At 42.0% G+C, this 22,205-nt stretch overlaps 1 protein-coding gene across 1 annotated transcript; it reads left to right on the plus strand.

Moving 5' to 3' along the window:
- The first annotated feature begins 1,743 nt into the window (after nt 1-1,743).
- Nucleotides 1,744-14,902, plus strand: SMPDL3A (sphingomyelin phosphodiesterase acid like 3A). Its single transcript, XM_049818165.1, has 8 exons — nt 1,744-2,358; nt 3,899-4,112; nt 5,604-5,748; nt 8,745-8,841; nt 9,665-9,843; nt 11,031-11,211; nt 13,079-13,203; nt 14,372-14,902. Exons 1-8 carry the CDS (start codon nt 2,205-2,207, stop codon nt 14,681-14,683), a joined length of 1,407 nt encoding a protein of 468 aa, XP_049674122.1. The 5' UTR covers nt 1,744-2,204; the 3' UTR covers nt 14,684-14,902.
- The last annotated feature ends 7,303 nt before the right edge of the window (nt 14,903-22,205 follow it).

A 22,205-nucleotide genomic window follows, 5' to 3' on the forward strand; every position in this document is an offset into this window, starting at 1 on the left:
TTCCCCTTCCTGAGCTCTAGTTTCATGGCTAATATGTACAGCAGATAACCATTTTTTATTAAGATAAAATGCTGCTTAGAAGAGATAAATTAAAACCTTATTCCTGAAGAATATTTCCCTAAAAGACCAAGGTGGGGAAAAGTGCCTTACACTTCAGATCATTAGGAAAATTGAAACAGGTCGCTGGCAGCATGGAGGAGATTGTTTGGGAAGTCCATGTTTCCTGACACACTGACTCAGTGAACTATATGGAGGTGTAGCTGCCTATAACTTTTCAAACCAAGGCAGAGCTGAGCTGTGGCTTTAGCTGGTCAGTACTTGGGGCAGGAGGCGGGGGCGGGCGGGGGGGTATATGGCTACAGAGGGAGGTGCAGGAGGGGCATCCTGCCGAAATTCCTGGCCCTAATACTGCACCGTGCCATCCTTCAGGTCTGCTATGTTGTGTCACGGGAAGTGGGTTCTTGCTTCCCTGGGTAGCTAGGATAACACGAGTAGCACATTTCACTCATCTGATAAAAGTTCAGATGTAACTGTGGCACCTAGCCAACAGAAATGCAAAATTTAATGTTAGTAGCTTTACTTTTTCACAAAGAAGCTGCCTGAAAGGACCATCCAAGCCTGTTTTCTGTCGTGGGGAACACTATACAGCTAGAGGACAGTCCTTAGCTTTATTTGGTGGATATCGATAGCTTTTAAAATCTAGGAGTGAACTTTTTTCATCAGAAAAAAGTAGAACTTGTTCCAGTGGTGTGGGGAGCTCTATATTGTGGGCTGCTTCAGCTGCTATAGTGCAAGTTATGTTTAAACAGCATCTTCTGCCCTTCAGTTTTAATAGCTCATTTAATCGTCAGCCTCAGTAACTAATACAGCTTTCATGTGCCTCCCCTCCCGTGCTGCCAGTTTGCCTGCGGGTGCATTCGCCACATGACTGTCCTTCCCAGCCACCCCTTCTCAGAAAGGTGGGAGCAGCTGCTTTTCCTTCGTCACTGGGGAAAACAGACTTGGGTCCCCAGTACGGGCATTCATCTTCACAAGTGATTCGTGGGGTCATGAATTAAAAAAAGAAGGTTTTTATTAAGTATGAGGAAAGGAATGCAGAGACAGGTTGTTAAGGCTTACCCTGAACGGTAAACATTTTTACATTACAGTTGTTTTTAAACAAAGGCTACTTTTCCCTACATACATATCTTCTGTAAGTCACGTGAAAGCATCATGAAGCTTATTAGTGAAGTCTTCTGCTGTTCTAAAGATAAACAATATTAATGTCAAATTAAATAAGGGAGAGAAAAGTGGAGAAGCAGTGCCTGTGGCGCTGCTCGGAGTAGTGGAAAAGTGAGGAAAAATACTGACATATGGGACTCCCAGCTGCTGGTAAAATGGGTTTACAAAGCCCAGGAAAGCAGATCTGAACAGAAGAGCACAGCGAGCAGCGGCACGCTCGGGGGCAGCTACGGGACCCCTGCCGTCGTTATTCTGTTCTGCTCCTAAATCTGATGCTGAGCCTTCTCCCTTCACCAGAAACTTCTCTGACTCCAGCAGCAAACAGCGGCTCCGCCACCATAAAGCCTTAGCGACGCAGACGCGTGTTTACAGCGCACCTCAGCGTTTTCCTTCGGCCGTACTGAAGGCATACTCGACGGCGTTATTTCCTCAGCTTTTTGAATTCTGAAGTGCCTTAAGTAACCAGGATCCCTTTCCACAGGTCTGCTGTCAGAAACCTTCCTTCAAGAGACTCCCGCTCGGCGTCCGAGCGCTGCGGGTACAGGGCAGGCTCGGCCACGGCTCTGGAGCACCGGCGGGGCCACGGCGGGCTCCGGGGGTGGGGGAAAAAAGGGAAAAAAAAGGGATTTTCAGCCAGGGGTCCCGGCCGCTTCGGAGAGCCGTCAGCCCAGGTCTCGAAGGCACAGGCCGGCCGGGCACCCCGGGGCCGAGCGGGGAAGGGACTCCCGCCTTCCCGCCTCATCTTCCCTCCAGGCCGCCTGCCGGCGCCGTCGATTCCCTACGAGCTCCCCGGCGCCTCAGTGGTGACGGCTCACCCCCGATCCCCCCACAGGGACCCGGCCCGGCTGAGGCGGCCGCCGTCCGCCCTCCGCGGCCCCCGCTGCCTGCGGGCGGGGCGCGGCGGCGGCGGCTTCCGGCAGCCGAAGGTCCGGAGCTCGCCTCAGCCTCCCGGGGCTCGTCCCTTCTCCTCCACGGGCGGTCCCATGAGGTACCGTCTGCGGGCAGGGTTCTCCCGGCACGGCCCGACATGGAGCCGAGGCTGGGGGGTACTCGCCTCCCGCTTGACCCTCGGCCTGGCCCTGCTCTGCTCCGCGCTGGAGGCGGCGCCGGCCGTTCCGCAGCCCCGCTCCGCCGTGGGTGAGTCCGCCGAGAGGCGGGGGGGGGGGGGGGGGGAGCGGCTGAGAGGGGCCGGCCGCCCCCGCTGAGGGTGACGGCGGGCTGGGGGCTCGCCCGGGGAAGGCGGGGGAAGGCGCTGAGGGCACGGGGACGGACCGGCCGCCCCTCCGTGCTGCCGGGGAGGGGGGGGGGGGAAAGGCCCGGGCCGGTCGCTCCCCTCTTGCTCCTGCGTTCCCTCCCCTTCCCGTAGGCTGGTGCGGCGGTGTTCCCCGTCCCAGCTGGCTTCGGCTTCGTGTGGCCTTCTAGATAAGCAAACGCGTGGCTGTTCAGGTCTGGGGGGGTGTGAGGGTGGTCTTAAATGGGGTTTAGATCGAGTTGGCCCGAGCGCTCCGGAGGGCAGCCGGTGAGGCGAGCCCTGCCCTGCCTTCGGCGCGGTGTCCTGAGGCACGGACCGAAAACATTAAACTTGGTTTCTTGTGCTGTCAGCAAACACACACACACACGCTGCCCGAGGTACGGTAACGCACGCGGGTGAGTGCTCCGAAATGGTTTCCACAGGATTTTCGTTCCCTGCGACAGGTACGTGCCTCGGACCGAAGACGCAGCGGCCTGCCGGAGTTTCTCTGTCTCCTGTTGGTAGGAGGTCACGGTTTTTGCAGGTTTTGGAGATCACTGCTGCTCTTTGCTTCCTGAAATAAAACTCCACGGCGTCCGGGCGCGTGGTGCCTGCTCTGCCACGGAGGGAGCATGTGACCTTGGGAAAAATCAATTTATATCTGTCCCGCTTTCACAACCACTACCCCAGATACACGTGTGGCTTTCCCGAGGGCTTTGAAACCGACAGAAAGAAATTACTCTTATTTTACGTGAAACTTGAAGGCTGGTAGTCTAATACAAGCTTAATTCATCTTGTTCACCGTATTCCTATGCTTCTCGGCTCCTTTATCTGTGCAGCACTATATAGCAGTGGCTGAGAATGTGTCAGCCTGGAAAGTAGTGAGTCGGTGACACACCTCTCTCTGGTGGGAAGCCCGGTTTCTTTGCTACTGCGGCTGCTGGGGAGAAGAAGAGCTTTGAAATTTTTGCACACATGCTGTTTCTTGCCTTTCTTTCTGGACTGTGATCTTTTACAGTAGCTTCCAGCCAGGGAAGGTCTGGGAAAATAATTAAAATGCAACTCCCTCTCTTTTCAGGTGGAGTGGAGAAGTCCTTCTATTGCCTCCTCTCCTCTCCAGTTTCCAGATTCCTATTAATGAAAGGGAACTGATTTTCCCGTCCCTACCAAGCTCCGTTTTTTTTTCTGCTGAACAGCTGAAACCTATGCCTCTGCTTCTGTTTTCAGACTTTTTAAGCAGACTACGTTAAGGACTTTTATCGGGAATGCAGAACTCACCCACACTTATCAGACGGGCTAGTCAACAATTTGTTAAATTTATTCTCCTTTCCAAAGCTTGAAAGAGGAATAGCAGTAGACAAACTGGAGCAAACTTGGCGTTACCCCTGTATATCCAGTTCAAATGCAAATAATGCATTTTCTTTAATCTTTGTTTTCTGAAAACAGGGCAGTTCTGGCATGTATCTGACCTACATTTAGATCCGACTTACCACATTACCCCTGATCGCACCAAAGTTTGTTCTTCTTCCAAAGGAGCCAATGCCTCCAACCCAGGCCCTTTTGGAGACTTTTTGTGTGATTCTCCATATCAACTTATTTTGTCAGCATTTGCATTCATGAAAGATTCAAACCAGCAGGTTTCATTCATGATTTGGACGGGGTAAGTGTTCAAGTCACTCTGCAGTTAAAGCTTTTAACAGCTGGATAATCATATAGTGCAGTAATTCACAAGTTTATATTTGCACGAACAGATCTGAGTTTAGTATCTCACAAATGCTACTTCTCAATAGTCACTTTAGTTGTCCAGATGGCTAAGTGCAAGATGGAGAATGTAAGGCCTTAGGAACAGATTTTGGTCTCTGTAATCATTTCTGGATATTGTTGGACTGTTCATTGGGTCATTTACCACATGACTGTATTAGTATAAGTTAATAGAAATGGTGCAGCAATGCTGGGAAGTGGAAAAAGCAAAAAGAAAGGTCAGAGGAGTAACTGACTGGAATGAATTATTATGGGAGGTACTGGATTTTGTAGGTCTTAAGGTCATTAAATCTATAGTGCACCCCTTTTTAGAAAATACACTTTAACTGCATTTTATCTGGTTCTGTAAGAGGTAACTAGAATCAAGCAATACTATAGCTTATGTTGGTTTTTTTTAAAGTGCTATGAAGTGACCATTCAGCTTGGGTGCCTGAGTTCTAGATCAGGGGCTAGCAGGGGGAGGATAACAGCATCATAAACGTTGTCTCTCTCCTCATTATATCACTCATAGCTGCATGCGCTTCTAAACAAAGTGTGGTTTCACAGTCCCTGATTGCAGTATTTTGGATGTGTGCAGTCCCCAGTTGACTAAAACATTAACCTCTTCTGTGCTGATCTTCCTTATTAGAAAATGGGCATAATAATATTCTGTCTCTCACACAGGTGTTATCTGTGAGCCTTTGTGTGCCTTAGCAGTGGGACTGGAGAAAGAAGTGTGAAAGGGAGGCATATGAGTAGCTTGAGAGTACCATGCCCTGTTACTTTCTAGGTATTCATGAAAGATAACATTAATTTACCCTTCTGCCATAGCAAAATTCTCCATTCTACCATCACATAATTTTTTATGGTATACGTTAATGGATAATTTATCAGAGAAATTAGTATCTTTGAGTGTTTGTGAGAACTAGTTTGTTTATCAATGATGGGGTATTTTTTACTGGAAAGGTTATATATATTATGTCACTTAATTTTGCTGGGGGAAGGCTGTTAGGAAATATAAATATGTAAAGACAAGTGATTAATTTATTTCACTTACTGTACTTCATTTTCAACACGATGTTGTTAAAAGGGGCAAACTTACAAGGTTGTGCAGATGACGGAGGATATATAACCCAAATTGCACAGTAGCTCAAAATGATGGAGTAGAATTAATTTAATTTCTAAGAAATCTTAGTTGTAAGAAGTGTGAATCATAGGATAAACATTAGCCCACTTGTTTGGTTTTTTTTAAAAAAAAGCCTTTGCAGAGAGCCTTTCAGGCAATTCTGTGATTTTAATTAAAGAGTCTACAGTAGTATTACATACTAGACTGTAGATGTGTTTGCAGAATTTTTTGCCTTTCCTTATGTTGCTAATAAACCTTTGTTAATAAAGCCTTTTCCTTTTTCAGAGATAGTCCTCCTCATGTTCCTGTAAAAGAACTTTCCACAAAGTTGGTCATTAGCATCATTGGCAATATGAGTTCTACAATTCGTAATTTCTTTCCGGATCTTCAGGTTTTCCCGGCCTTGGGCAATCATGACTACTGGCCACAGGTAAAGCAAGTTAGAAATCTGTTTATGTATCATACCGAGTGTGTTCCTAACCCCTCAGAAAGCAGGTGTAAAAAAATCAGAGTTACATTTTTGTAACTATTATCCTGGAAACAGTATTCTACAATTCTCCAGTTAGCATTTAAAATTATAAATAGTTCCAATGGAGAACAGAAAGTACATCTCTCTCTCTGTTAAGTTACCCAAGCAAACCTTGATGCCAGGTAAAATCTGTACGTTGCCTGAGGTCGTGCAAATTTACTGCTAATCGTTCCTCATGGCTTAGAACCACCAGCTCTCATCATAGTTAATACACACTTACTTTTTTCTTGCTGTGTAAGTCATGCATGTGTGTACATAACTTAATCTAATAGAAATGACATCATTAGTGGATTTGTGAGCCTGTGGTAAGATTCAAGGCCTACCGAAAGGCCTACTGGAAATCTGTCTGCTGACATCACTGGATTTTTTAAATCAGACTAACGGCAGAATTTTTATAAAGTTCCCATAGTTTTGCCACTATTATTAAAAATAGTCTTTCTTTCTTTCCTTATTGGACACTTAGAAATATTTGTATTGATGGTTTATGGGATGTGTGGGCCATCGCAGCTGAGGACGGTGCTTTTTTACTGTCAGTGTTCTGTGAATATTGTTCTTGGCATAGCTCAAAAGTAAACAGTTGCTTCATGTGTCCTTTAAAGCGTATTGCGGATTGATCTGGCAGTACCCAGGACTGAGAAGCAAATTCTGTCATTGGATCTGAGGGGATCGGAAGGGATGAGCCCATCAGCTAAAATATTTTGTTTGAAACACCTAATGGGAATTCAGTAACACCCCTTCACACCCCCAAAGACTTTTGTTCCAGCTTTCTGTGTTATTCATTAGGCCTATCAGGGTATATCTTGGTGTAGTAGGTGATTGTATTATTGTCTGTATCATTGCTGGAGTTAGTGATTCCCAAATCAGGGAGTAACAGAGGTGCTTAGAGAGGGGCAAGGGAAATGTGAGAGGCAAAATAAGAGCTAAACATATCTTGGAAATGCGAGTGCGCAAACCAAGCTGGGACTTCAGTCTCTTCTGTTCTTACTCTGGTAGTCACCAGCTTGTCACCAGAAACCACTGGTGGAGTGTTTTGATAAGTAACACCATAACTGAATTCTCACTCAGTGTTTTGTTTTCATTTTGTTTCATTTTTTAAAAAACCTTAACAGAGAAGAGTTGTCATTCAGCAGTCTCTTTTGATATAGAAGAAAAAACCTGTATACAGTAACCTTGTAGATGAAGAATGTAGTGACTTTTCCAACAAATACGAGTTTTGTTTGTGAAATTAAATCTGAAGATAGAAAAAAAAGATGGTCAGGAGGGGCAGACAGGCAGCAAATAGTATTTTGAAGCAGGCTGCTGATTGGAATAACTGTTGTAGTTCTCTATGCACAAAACCATACAGGAGTGTTTCTGTGATACTTGCTTTGAAATGGCAAGCTTTGCTACTGCGCAGAACTGACATATCTTTCTGTTGCTGTTTGAAAAAGACCATGGGATCAGAAATTCCCCACTATGGGGTCACTTCAGGTTGTTGGATTTTTTTTTTCTATTTTTTTTTTTTCTGTTGATGACATTTCTGTTTTTCATCTGGACATGCTTGGCAAATGTCCCATAGACTGGAAGCGATGTGGAGCATGCCACACACTGTAGGCTGTTCCAGAGCAAGTGTGAAAGCTGTGCGCTCACCATGCACTGAAGAATTTTATTGCTCTAAATTGTGTTCTGACCTGTCCGTCTTAACAATTTAACGGTCTTGGGTGATTTTTCTTGCAGAGCCTATTAAAAATACTACTCAGGTTAATCAAGCATTGGGGTACCTCTCAGATCGTATATCGTGACCTCGGTCTTTCTGCATAGTCTTACTTGTTTCACATCCTTGCCCCTGCTTAAAACAAATTCCTGAACTGCTGTCTAATCCACAAGTTCACAGAGCACTGACTTGCCTGGGTCCAAACCACCTTCAGTCCATAACATGGCCTCTTATCTGAGATCAGGTTTTACTATGTCTGTTAGTGACTGTTAGCTCTGGCTGACCTGGTGTGGCTCAAAGCTTTCTTAATAACTGGTATCTGTGCACTGCAAGCAACAAATGTCTGAACAGACTTCTGATTGCACTACTCCTAGACGGAGACTTAGTGCCTAAGCCTCTAATAACGTAGGTTTAGTTTCAAAGGTCTTAGAAAGGTCAAATTTTACATTTAAGAAACCATGCACTGTAATACTGTTCCTATTTTTGGACCTCTCCTTTCTTCTTCTAGCACCAAGAATCCAAGCAGATGCTTTAGGAAAGGCAAGGACAGGCTGGGATCTTCCTGTCAGGGTTAGGTGAGAGCATGGCTCTTATCAGGCTGTGGCTCTTGGACAGTGCTTGGCGCAGACCGAAAGGTGCTACAGTCCTAATTAGAGCTGGTGGGAGAAAACATTGGCAAAACTTTTCTTTTACGTTTTAAGTGCGTTGTTACTAGAACTACAGGCTATGATGGAAATACTTGTGAGTTTCACCTGAATGCTTCTGAGGACTGTAGTGGAGTTTTGGGGAGCTGCTGTGAACGCCCGGTTGCTTGAAAAATTCACCTGCTATAAAAGAAGCTTATGTTCAAGCTTTTCCTCCAAGAGACTTTATTTTTAGACTTTGAATATTCAGTTTATGTATTTATTAGTTTTGCAGAATGTATGGTTTTCCACTCTGCTGTGCTCCTAAGGCTTGAAATATTTCTGGCATTAGTTTATCAATGCATTAACAAGGCCATGCAGTCCGTACTAAGTTCAGGTATTTGCTCCTGATCAGCAATACTGGATGTTCAGAAGTTTTCGGTTTTTCCTTTCTTGAGTTCTTCCTGGTGATGACTGGATACACTTAGGTGTTATGTGAGAGGGCAGGTGGGATACGTTAGTGACTTTTTTGTCTGTGTCTCTGAATGCTAAAGACTTAGGCAGGTTCTGCTCTCTCACAGGATCAGCTTCCTGTAACTACCAGTGAAGTTTACAATGCTGTAGCGGACTTCTGGAAACCTTGGCTAACTGATGAAGCAATCAGTACCTTCAGAAAAGGTAAAATGTGCCAGTAATACATTGTAAAGCTAGGGCTTAGAGAACTGATGTTTCTATAGATTTGTCCCGTTTGTTTAGTGAAGTCTCATAGGATGAATCAGCACAACACATTATCTGTAATGCTTCTCCTGGAAGAAGTTACTTGTCTTTTTCAGGGTACATTTATTCTCCTCTGGTGCAATAATTAGTGCTTCTTGTAACATGTACAGTATTACTGGCTTTGTACCAATGCATGTGAAATATCTTATTGCCTTCAAGACCTCGTAATACTTTTTAGATAAAGGTGTACAATGCATGAGAAGATTTAAATTTGGTTGTAAAAAAATAGATGAAATGTCATTTCTGTTTTGATACTACATGTATTTCAGACCATATTGAATAGGCACATATTTGTTCAAATTATAATAGTACATAGTCTTGGTGATTATACTGTTAATTTCAGTTCTTCCTGGAGGAACCTATATGTTTGCAGTATTTCAAGAAACATGGACTTTTTTAACAATTACTGCACCTCTTGGTGTGGAAGAACTTCTTCTGTGTCAGTTGGATAATTGCATCTGAAAACTGTCAAATAAACACAAAGGCAATTACAGGCAAGAATTCGTAAAAAATTTAGTGTCAACTTCTCCTGCTAAAATGTAGCTAACACCAGATTCTTAAGATGTTCTCTTGTGATAAGGTGATGCATGGCTTGAATAAACATGCCGTATTCTATTTTATTAGAAAGAGTAAGGCTGGGTATTTTGTCAGTGCTGTACTTCCATTCTAAAGTTGTGCTTTGAAGCCTTTCATTTTGCAGATGATGTTGCTCTTATTTTCACAGGTGGCTTCTACACACAGCTGTTTGAATCCAGTGATAGCTCTCAACCGCTGAGGATAATCAGTCTGAACACAAATTTATATTACAGCCCCAACAGTGTAACTGTGAATATCACTGATCCAGCCAACCAGTTTGCCTGGCTGGAGGGAATACTAGAAGCCTCTTCACAAAAGGAGGAAAAGGTAGGGGCTGTGAACAGAACCCATCAGCATTATTTGTTCAAACTTTGAAAAGAAAAGAAAAAGTAGAGACAATGAAAAGATAAACATGATTCTAGGAGAATATTAATGGTACCAAAAATACTGCAAGATAAAAATTTCATATTTAAAAATAATTCTTCCTTAAATATGCACATTATACTACAACAATTAATAAAATAGTTGAATGCAGTTTCTCAAATTATACAGTAAAATACCTTTTCTTTCTTACTATGTAAAATACTCTAGAAGCCAGGATGAGAATACTTAATACGTTCACTTTTGTTTCTGACTCTCTTTACTCATAGCCTGTAATTTTAAAATGTGCACCCTTGGCCTGAGGCAAAAGCTAGTGTATTTCATTTACATTTTAATGTAATTACAAGTATCAAAAATAGAAACTAAAAAGGAGTTTGTCAACCACAAAACTTATCCAGGCTGCAGCGATTGCTATGATTTGAGTGTTATAATAAATTGTCTTACAATACTCAGGTTTTGAAGTGAGGTTATAAATTGTTGGCTCGTGTTTGATTGATTGGTGCGGGGATTGGATCATCCTCTGACTAGAAGAAGTGTTTAATTTGAAACATGTTTACATTTTTCTACAGTGTTGTAATTTTAAAAATGTTATTTTACAGTCGGGAGAAAGGAGAGATTTCCCTTCCTCATAAAACCCTGCAGCATATTGGTTGGTGTGTGCAGTTGGAACCAAGTCTTGACCTCAGACAGAGAGGTTTTAACCAGTTCTTCCATGTTTCTGGTGTCTCTCTGACTGTGCAGCCTCTGTAATATTCTAACATAAGTGTTTCCTTGCTATCCTCTTGAGATGCCATATCATAAGTCTTGTCCTAGTAACTTATTTTTTAATTTGAAATAATTGATCGAATTTTCATTTGGCCTAAAATCACACATAGATTTATTGGAACTTTTTCCCCAAGAATATACTGAATTCACTAAAAAAAAAGAAAAATTATTTATTTTTTCTGATTATGAATTTAAACATTCTTACTATTTGTATTTTGTATAACAAAACTGTTGGGATTTATAGCTTTCAGAATGCCATTTCTGAGATAGCATTATTATGAAATCATGGTAACCATTTCTAAGTTACAGCTAAGAGTCTAAGTTTCAAATGAAGGTGCTAATTGTGCTTTCTGTATCTAATTCCTTAGGTATATATAATAGGACATGTACCAATAGGATACTTGCCATATGCAAGGAATACTACAGCTATCAGGGAGTATTACAATGAGAGACTGGTAAAGATTTTTCGCAAATACAGTAGTGTTATTGCGGGGCAGTTTTTTGGACATACACATAGAGATAGTATCATGGTCCTCCTGGATGAAGAAGGTAATGATGCTTGTTGAATCCTTCATCTTTCTCTTCTTGATTAAAAGCAAATTAATACTTCCTTGCAGCCTTTGTTATAAATAATTGAAGAAGGAAATTGGGAAATACTGCTATTTATCTACAAGAGTACATACTCCCAATTTTTTTTCCAGAGAGAACCTTGCAAGGCAGACTGTCTTTTTTGTTGAAGTCAGAAGAGACTCCCCAAGCTTCCTGTTTTTTTTTTTTTTAATGAATGGTTATGCCTAGACAAGGATTTCTAGTCTTTCCCCTCTGCTCTGTCAGTGACACGGGCAAATTATACTAGCCAGTTGCTATTGTGTAATGTGTCAAAGGGAATGTTCTCAGGCCAACTAGACATGCTCTGTGTTCTTGTGTTTCCTGCATCATTACTGTGCCTCTCTGCTGAGATCCCTGCTGCTTCAAAGTTAATTAAGATAAGGGTAAGCAGGAGGCAGGGGAAAGTCTGTGCCTGTTGCATCTCTTAGATCAGCTAATTTCCCTTCAAGAAAAGCACCCATGTTTGAAAATTTTGTTTATTGCTTTGAAATCCCTTAGTTTTAAGCATGGGCATGGCTGTATAGAGCACTCTTAACATCTCTAACAGAAGATCTCTAACAGGTAACTGGTTATATATTTGTGTCTGTACCATAGAACAGTGAGAGGACCATTGCTTTGGTTTATGTAAAATACCCAAATATTAATTGACTCTTCATCTGTGTTTTATATGTACTCATAAAAGCAATGCCCAAAATGCTGACTGGGGTAACAGTATTCTAAATCATTTACCTTTTTACATGGCATTATCATGAAATTATTCTCCAGTAAAAAGGAATCCAGCCCTAGTGAAAGAACTGGCTTTTTATATTTTTTTAATGGTATTCAGGGCAGTCTTATACCTACATATTTTTGTACCTTGTCCCATTTGTGCATGAAATCATCACCTCTACTGCGAATTTCACTGAGGACAGACTGATCTTGGTGCCTTGTTACAGTTTGCATGCGCAAGTAACTGCTTCCAAATTGTTTTAATAATTTTGCATCTTTTGACAAAATTTAAACAGTGAAATTGCATGTAGCTAAATACAGCTTGTGTTTATCGTATAGTTTTGGGCTGTCTTCTATTCAAGCTATTTTCATCTTGACAAAATTCCAGAGAATTCAAGATAAATGTAATTTTGTAGCCAACATCAGTGTACTGGGATACAGAGCTCAGTTTTATCCTCTCCAGAAGAATCTACTGATGTCCAAGCTTTCAAAGCTTCTGCTCATATGTGGAGACTGACCTTGTGATTTCATTGCAGTGATGTTGTCAGAGAAAGGAATAGTTAGGGCTTCTTTTTTTTGTTCCACAGAGAAGCTCTCAATATACTTACCTGCATATTCTGTCTAATTAAAACCCGTGTACATCCTCATGTTTCAGTTGCTGTAAAGATTGGTGTTCACGTACCAGGTGCTAGGCTAGTCTAGATGAGTGAAGTCAGGCTCAGGTCGTCATACCCTGGTGTTTCTAATAACATCATAAATACATAAAGCAATGTGCAAAATATAGCATGGAGACAGCAACTAAAAGTTTTGAATATTTCTTCAGCAGAAATATGCAAATTTATATAGAGGCAAGACGATTTTGCACAGCTAGTTGAATTGGTGGGAAGCCTCTAGTATTGACAAACTTAACTGGTAACACACTGGAATGTGTACTGTGGTATTTGACAGGGATTTTGGTCTATCCAGTGGAAGTATAGAAGGAGTTCACAGTGATATAGCTAATCCAGGGAGAAAAAAAAGTGCTAATGTACCTAAGCCAGTCACTCTGGTTCTTGCTGTGTTAATGGAAACTGTTTCCTCGCCTTTCCTCTTCCTGCAGAAAAGCCAGTAAATTCCTTGTTTGTGGCACCTGCTGTAACCCCAGTGAAGAATGTATGGCAAATGGAGTCCAATAACCCTGGCGTCAGATTGTATCAATATGATCTTCTTGATTATAGCTTGCTGGTAAGTAAAGATTTTAAGACTTTAAATAATAGCATCATTAAAAATTACAGAGAGATGTCAGCCTTTGTAGTATTATGGCTATTGGTGGGACGTTGGTGCTTACTCTTATTTTTCTTCCTGGGCAAAGGAAAGGAAATCTGAAAGAGAACTTGGTCAGTCTTTCTGTATGTGCAGGACTCCCCAGTACTCCCTGTTCTCCATGGAATGTTTTTACGACGTAGAATCAAAGACAGTCAGAAATTTTCTGGGCAGAATCCTAAAACTGTTTGCAGGGACCTCTGCAACAGTGAAGAAGGATCACCTAAATCCTGGGCTTGTTTACATACAAATGTTGTTTGCTGGTTTTGGCGTGAGCTTAGTGATGCAGTCCATGAAAAGCTTCTAAAGGGTGTGGAAGAGCAGATGAAGAAAAGCTCTTTTAACTGTGTGATGTCTTTTGTAATCACGCATCTTGCTATATAGAGTTTATACTTTTTATAGGAAATTATAAATAAATTTAGAAGGAAAAAAGTAGAATACTTCTATCTCATATGATTTTTGGAGATAAAGTGAATCCTGTATAATTATTTTGGCTCTGAATGGCTTGGATATTCTCTCTGTAATTCAGGGTAAAATCTTGACCTTGCTGAGTTCAGTGACAATGCATCCTGCAGCTTGACTGGGACTGCAGTTTCCCTCTGGAGACGTATGCTAATACAGGCTGCTACTTTCTTGTGGCAGATTTCAATCCTGCATCTCCATCTCTCCTTTTCCCTTAAATTCTCCCTGGGCCATTCTTTTTCTGTCCATTCTGTCCTTCAAGCAGTGCCTGCAGAAAAGAAACTTCCAGTTCTCACCCTTTTGCCCCACTCCCCTAAAGCAGACATGAGCATAGTGGAGTTTATTTTACAGTTTGGACAGGAAAGACCTCTAACACTGCCACTGCTGCCTTTTGTGACTCCTTTTTCTTCTCCTCCCCATCCCCCCACCATTACTGCACCACAAGTACCAGTTTGGGTGTAAGCCCAGCTCTTGGGGTGGGACGTGACCTTCTGTTCAGTTGTGAATAATGAGGAGTGACAGCTTCCTAATCAATGTATCACTCTAGAGGCTTAATGAAGCAGGGAAGAAAGTAATACAGCCTTGCCTATTTTTTCTTTCTTTTTTTTTTTTTTTTTTTTAACTGTAGGATCTTTGGCAGTTTTACTTGGATCTCAGAGACGCCAACAAGAAAAATGAATCGAACTGGAAATTAGAATACATCCTGACTAAAGCTTACGGCATTGAAGACTTGAAGCCAGAAAGCCTATATGAAATGGCCAAGCGGTTGTCTATGCCACACAGCACACTGTTTGAGCAGTATTACAGTAACTTCATTGTGAGTTATGACAAAACCATTGTCTGTGAAGAGGGGTGCAAGACCTGCCAAATATGTGCAATCCAATATTTGGATTACTCCTCATACACAGATTGTATCAATCGGGAAGCAGTGTGGAGGTGAAGTCTCTGTCCAATTTGTGCTGCTCTTGACTTTAGCCTGTGATTTAAAGAACGTGTTCATCCTTCCGCTCAAGCACTGGTAGGCTGACAGGGAGCCTGTGGGATTTCTCTGAACTTCAGGGGAGCAATAAATCTCCCTAGAACTTTCTTATTGTAAACATATCTTCCTTCCACATCTAAATAAAAGTTTATTGGCTATGTAATTGTGGCCAGATACTTGGCTGTTGTTTCAAGTGTCCTGTACCCTCTGTAACAAGCGTCCCAGTATGTTGGAATAGAAGTTACTCACTCAGTTCTTTGGAAATCCAAGTCTTTTTTCTCAGGGTGTGTAAACATAGGCAATGCCATTTCAGGCATGGGATTTGTATGGGGGCAGGTTTCAACCATCTGCTGTCATAATTTGCAAACCGAAATCCACAAAACTCGCATTTGCTGAGACTGGAGTGCAGTTACATTGTTGATGTGATGCCAGTTTTTGGTATCTCCATGTGCCAAGTTTTCTTTTCCTTCTTAACCCCTTAAACCCACCTCTGTTTAGGGGCATATTCTAACGACAGCAGGAACATGACTTAATGGCACACAAACCTCCATCCTGTAAATACTTAAGGCATTTTTTTTCAGAAGGTGTGTGTCTGCACAGCACAAAGTGTTTTTTTCTTATAATAGAGCTATGTACAGTGGTACTGCTGTCAAGCAGCCTCCTGGTATGAGATTTTACAGCAGACCATAAGTCAGGTTTAAACCTGACCAGTAATCAGCATCACTAATTAGATATAGTATATACGTTCTCAGTGCAGCACAGGTAAATATGCACTTGTCATGGTGTTTCTTAGCTTTCTTTTTTCATAGTGCAGTCTCGTACTTAATGTGAAGATTATCACTTGTATGAATTTACAATTGTACAGACCACTTCCTCTTGTTGTGGTTTAATGTGTTCACAAGATGCTAATATTAAGAAGGCTGTTTATCTTGTGTGTGTAACCAAGAAGGACCTTTACCCCTTTTTCTGTCACATCAAGAGTTACACTTCTGGAACCTTTGGTCAATATAATACTATACAGACCCTTCTCTAGATAATATTATTCTGGTACAACTGGAGCTGTAGAAGTGCTTATGAGACAAATCCAATTGCTGTTAATGAGATTAAAGCATTTACTGTAGCTGTTGAGGAACTTTCTGGTTTTGTTTCCACCCAAGCTTGAAATATTTAGCAGAATATTTCCAGACAAATTTTCTAAGTCTAGTATTCACAACTGTAGTCGCAGATACCTCAGATTGTCATGCATCAGTCATCCACAGAGGAAATGGTTGGTTAGTTAAATTTGCATTCAGAAACAAATCCTCCAGTGGCACTAATGTTTAGAAATGCCATTAATAATACACAGTAGGCAGGCCTGTATTTTAAATTCTGTTCTTGGAGAGAGTATGGTGGACATGTAAACTCTTCAGAGCTATCTGCTCTGGCTGATCTTGAATGTGTCTGGATATGTAAACAACCTGAATTAACATGGGTTCTGTACAGACTGTGGCACCGAGGAAGTACCAGAAAGTTTCAGCACTGAAAGCTGATGATTCCTTCTGTGTTGGATGTGTTTCTTGGTTGCGTTTCTCATGGGTTGGTTTGTTGAAAGATGCCTATGTCACCAGTGTCTGTTCTCCAAGGGCAAGCAAGCAAAGTTGTGGGTAGATAGCATAAGGTTAATTGCAGCTGATAGGATAGCTGAGCTTTCTCCCATTTCCCAGATGGGTTTTGTTCAATTCGGTCTTGTGCTTTAACCAACTGTCTTTTCTCATACTGGTTTGTTTCTGTGAGTTCTGCGACTTCTGTTTAAGCTTAATAACGACAAGACACCCTGGAAACACTATAAAAATTACCTAGTTGTATTCCTCCATTAAGGACTTGTTTATTGCTGAATCATGTGGCAGATTAGTAGCTACAGAACTCAAGGAAGAGTGGTCTGCTGCTGGTGGGTTGTTGGGCATCTTATTTCCTAGAGCTCTTTTTTTTTTTTTTTTTTTTGTATTTGTGTCAGTAGATGTTACTTAGTGAGCATGAACAAATAAATGACTACAAATGTCTAAATAGCAAGTTATGATCCAGAAATACTTTTTAAAATCTGGACTTCAACTGAAGCCAAGAGTTGGATGGCATCGGCCAAGGAGGTTGTTTTTATTTCAGCCAGAGGGATATATCCACCAGGGTTGCATGTAGCCAGGGTATATCTTCCAAGATATATACGCTGTTATGCAGTCTAGCATTCTCTGCTTCCCCTGTATGTAACTATACTCATACAAGTGCAAACATAACTGACCAAGAAAGATCCAGGAGTATGTTTGACTGCATCACCTTGTAACTCAGATATAAATCAAGGAGAGAGCTTCTAGGGATGTTACACTGTAAAAAACCGAGTTAAATCACATGAACAGCTTGGATGGCACCTGTGTGTAAGGGGAAATAGGAGGTGACCATGATATTTGTGTTTCAGGTTCCTACTTTGTTCCTCCATGGATCTGGGAATGTTCTAAAGGTAAGTTATCCTTTCCCAACAGAAGGGTTTTTAATAACTCATAAGAAACACCAAAGAGGCATGACCTGATAAAAGTTTCTGACTCCTGTAGACCAGATTCCTGTTTCACTTTTCACATGGTACTGTGTGGCCCCATCTTGAATGAAGGATTAGGGGGAGTATTTGTAATGCCACATTTGACAGAAAGACAAATTACACCACCTAGTGGAGTAAAAAACTTGCAATTTTCCTACATTTTTCTACCATTAAACTTGAGGCATATAAACAAGGAGAGTAATTTCTCAAATATTCTAGGATTTAACTTCTAGTTTTTGAAGGTAAGTAGTTTTTGAAGGAAGTACTGCTACTTCTTTGTAGGAGTACTGCCACATAGCACGCTTTCTCTGTGTATTAAATGGTTGCTGGCTCCTAGAGGCCATCACTTGATGGATCCTGAACGCTGCGGTAGGTGCAGGTCTCGGCCCACATCCAGGGGAGAACTGGAGCCTATGGAAAGGATCCTCGGAGTCCAGCTCAGGAAGCCAGCAGAACAGGGGTGCGACGGAAACCAAAGATCTATCGCTAAGCAGGCTGGTGTCTCCCTCCAATTAGTTTCCATGCTTTAATTCTCTCCTGGAGTTAACTGTCTGAGCTTATGTCTACATTAACAGGTACTGCAGCCTCATAGGAGTGCCTTCCTTAGCAGGAGAGTTGGTGCGGAGGAGCTGATGTCACCCTTGCACGTTTCATTAGCAGTTGGAGGCCGTTAGATGTACCCTTGAAGCGCAGCTGCCGACGGCATCACATCTGAAAGAGCACGCTGCAACATGAATAAAAGCACAGTAAGCGGGGATGGTCAGTGAACGCTGTTCAAAGGTGTGCTCTGGAGCCAGACCGAAGTGAAGGTGCTCCCAGAGGCCGACCTGAATTGCTTTCCATTGGGGCACTCGGTAGCATCTGCATATGATCTCATCTTTTCTATTGTTTTTCACTTGCCAGCCTGAAGAAATTGAAATGACTGGAGGAGATGGGCGGTGAGAGAACATGCTGTTGGACTAATTGAAGTGATGAACTTCAGCTGTGTAAAGACAGAAATAGGTAACTAAGTACATGTAGTCCCTTGTGGCTCATTTCCTGCATGGGCAAATGATGAGCACATAGCATCTTTGAGGATAAGTATCTAGTTTAACACTGTCAAGTAAGATCCCTCTGTGGAAAAGGCAATCTCGAGAAGGTGAGTTGTCACATCGGTCTAAGAATAAAACCTGTTGGAAGTCTCTCTCATGCCCAGCCAAGAGGAACTATGACAATGTCAATCAAGAAAGGGACTGTAACTGTAACTGTCTAAACAAGATTAGTTGCTTTCCCTCCTTATTTTCCAAAAGCTGTAGGCTAGCTTTTATTTGCTTACCACTATAGCTTTCAACAGGAAAATATTGCTTTAGATGATTCACTTGTCATCTGTCAGCCCCAGCTTTCTTGTTCTGCTGGAGGAACATCCTACCTAGCAATTGTACCAGTTCTGTTATTTGCTGGTCTGCAAAGAAGCCTGGTGTAAAATTAATGTTGTTTTCATACTGGGTGTGAAATTCAACTGTGGAAATTCAAAGAAATCGCATAGAGAAAAAACCAATAATGTTAAGCATCATATGTATGCTTAATAAGTTTCTGATAGTTGTGGGAATGGCAAAGGCACTGTACTGAATGAGCATTGCCAGTGTGCTGTTGAACACCGTGCACCGATTCAGGTATCGGGAGAATGGTCACAAATAGGATGGAATACGCAGTAGGTGGATGACTGAAATCATAAGAAAGGAATCACTTAAAACCAAAAATGTTGAAAGCAAAACCACTGGAAATGTGGCAAACCCCAGCCCCAAGCACTTAGTGAGGCTGTGGAAAGAGCACTGATGTGCTTACAGATGTGGCCAAATTACAGCTTTTCAAGTGCAGTTTATGTTGCCTTCAGTGATAGAGCTATATTGAAAGACTGTCTGGAAAATTCCTTCTGTTATCTGCATTTCTATCGAGCTGTGTTCTGAATCTACCTGTCAAATGTATTTCAGCTAATTACTGAAATATTCCTCCATCATATCTTCCAGCTTGCACTGGGTAAGAAAATTGGACACTTTGTTCTCGTACCCTGTAAACTCTTTGTTGGATTTTAAAGCAGCCACTCAGACATCAGGAATAATTAAGCTGGAGAAGTTTCAGATGTGGTGCTGGGCAAAAAGAGTTTTTCCCATCCTGAAAATCATCCTGAGATCTCAATATTTCCCACTGGAATAAAACCAAGACCTTGTTGAGTTTTTAGGCAGGGCGATATGCAAAGTGGGGATTTGCACCTGCGCCTGCCACCTTCCCCCTCAAGCACTTGCTGTGCATCTGTCATGGTGTTGACTATGCTTTCTCCTTCTACCCTGCAACGGAACAACTTTCTAAATTAAAATTTTCATTGGAACTCTTACATTTATATAAAAAATTCTGATATTGACACAGCATTTTCCACTGAAAACTGTTAAGCAATTCTCAAGAACTTCTCCCACATGCTAGGAAGTTTGACACCTTGCCTGTCCAATGCAGTACCTGCCAACGGATACACTGCAGCAACTTTTTTTGTCCTATATAATCTATTATATTTGACAGTTTGTGTGGGCCAGATGATCAGCTGGTAAAAACTGACTTTGGAGCACTGAAATTAGTGAAGTGATGAATTAATTAATAAAGTAACGAATAATTCTACTTGCGATTCAGGAATGGGTTTTCAAAAATACCTGAATAATATTTCTGTGTGACATGATGCAGTCCCACCTGGAACTGAACGAGCAGTCTCAGGTAGCAGTAGCGGAGTAGCTGTATCAGCGGAGTGCTTTTCCTGGAGTAATTCCCCCTGTAACCCGGCGTGATGTGATAACACAGCTATCCCGCTTCCCTTCCAAGCTACCCTAGATGTTTGCCTGTATAGCGTTGATTTATGGCACGTAAATACATACCGACAGACTTAAGTGTACAAACCCAAATGAGTTGGGCTCCCAGGTCTTCTGGTTTGATGTTTGTTGGCTACAGATGGACAACCCTTATACAGTGTTTCTAGGGAGGTAGGGCACTCTGCATCTTGCAGATGTTGGAGTTTACAAGACAATTTAGAAATGCCTGAGGCTGCTAAAGGATGGCAATTTCTCTAGGCTCTTGTGTAAGCATCCAACTTCCCCAAATCCCCAGTGTTCAGTCTAGCAGGATCTTCCGTTAAGTGGGGGTGGTGATAAAAGCCTGTAGTTGTGTCACTCAAAATACATGCGGAAAGACTCTTCTTCCAGATGGGTAGGGTACCTTAAAACTCTTGCATGCTGCTCTGGCTTTTTTATGCCTTATAAAATGGGAAGCATCCATTTTTAGATGCTTTGAAAAGCCTTCCCTGGCCAACTTCTTGTTCCTATTTTGTTGGACGTTTCAGGCAGAACTTGTCCCATATATTAGAATGTTTTACACCTATGAAAACTGCCATCTGCCACAAAGTGTTTTTAAACCAGTCTAAACTTGAGACTTTGGTAAAATATCCCACTAAAAGATTCTGATGTTGTTGCAGCTGATTGCAATGAAGCGTGCATTTTACCTAGCCTTAATTGAGTCACTGCAAAGAACATTTAACTTAGTCTCACAGGAGGGGATATTTGATGTTGTTTTTACATCAACCTAGCTGAAACCTTCCAACATTTCTAACAGACTTTGTTGATAGCTAACAAGACATGTTTCAAGCTGTCTGTTCTTAACAAAGTCTCCTCATTTGTGTTTTCTTTTTTTAAAATCTAATTGAAAGTATTTATACAGAGCTTGAAATTCTAGACAGGCACAGGATTTTGCTCAGAATAATTGCTAGTGTACAATGGAGGACTTTTCTATAGTATTTTTTTGTGTTTCTCCCCTCCTCCAATCCCCCTGGCTAAAGCAAATTTCTGCTAAGCGGTGTCAAAAAACCATAGCAACTATCTTGTGACAGAGCTGAGGAGGTTTTGTTCTGCAGAGGACCCATTAATCACTTATATTGCCCCCAGCCCCCAGTCCCATCCAATGCGATTCTGGGAATTTTCTGCTGAAAACTGTTGCTAAATATTTGTACCGGTGAAGCCCTCCCCTCAGAGTGACCCGCGGGGGAAGCAGAGTGCGTTATTCATCGCACGTGTGGCCGTGTGAGGCTTGAGAGATGGATGGAGAGATTCCCAGTACCAGGAGATGGGACTTTTCTCTCCAGTCCTGTCAGGGGAAGGAGGAGCAGGAGCCAGGATTTTGCCCGGGGAGTGGGCACTGAATCATATTTCCTCTTTTATTTAGTTGCTAAATGTCAGCTCTTACTTTTTTTTTTTTTTTTTGCGTAGTATCAGTTCAAATCAAGTTTTCAGTGGAATCCCTCATTCAGAATATGCCAGCAATTAAGCTTTGACCTATCAAAACAGTCAAAAAATTCCCACTCGCTTACTGCATTTACTTACTCACTTAATCCATAAGACCTCCCAGCTGCAGCAGAAATCCAGCCCACTGCAGTTTGTATTCTTGAATATATTAGCCACCTACGACACAAGCAGCGCCTCAAATAATTTTGGGAACTCGGAGTGCAGAAAAATGAATAATTAGGAAATCAGAATGCGGCTCTTCCTGTATCCTGATTGTCAGTATTTACCTCAGGTACACGAACAATAAACACCTTAGAACAGAGAGTATTTCTATACCCTAAATCCTATTTGCTACTTTCGTATAATTATACAGAAAAGCAATTTCTGTGTGATCAGCTGGGTAGGGCAAAAGTGGTTTGTTGTGCATGGAGGTGGGGTGGCCCTCAGCTCCCCCCATCTTCTGGAGTGCCATTTGGATGGAAAATTGGATCCCTTCTTATCTAATGATTTATGTGAAAACATGTCAGTGCTTCTCAATGCCTCCGAAGGGATGTTTTCCTACAGAAATTTGCGTATCTGCCCTCGTGCTGTCTTCGCATCTTTCCACCAGGCCATGTTTTGCCACCAC

This window comes from Accipiter gentilis, chromosome 15 (assembly GCF_929443795.1).
Source record: "Accipiter gentilis chromosome 15, bAccGen1.1, whole genome shotgun sequence".
Taxonomy (NCBI): domain Eukaryota; kingdom Metazoa; phylum Chordata; class Aves; order Accipitriformes; family Accipitridae; genus Astur; species Astur gentilis.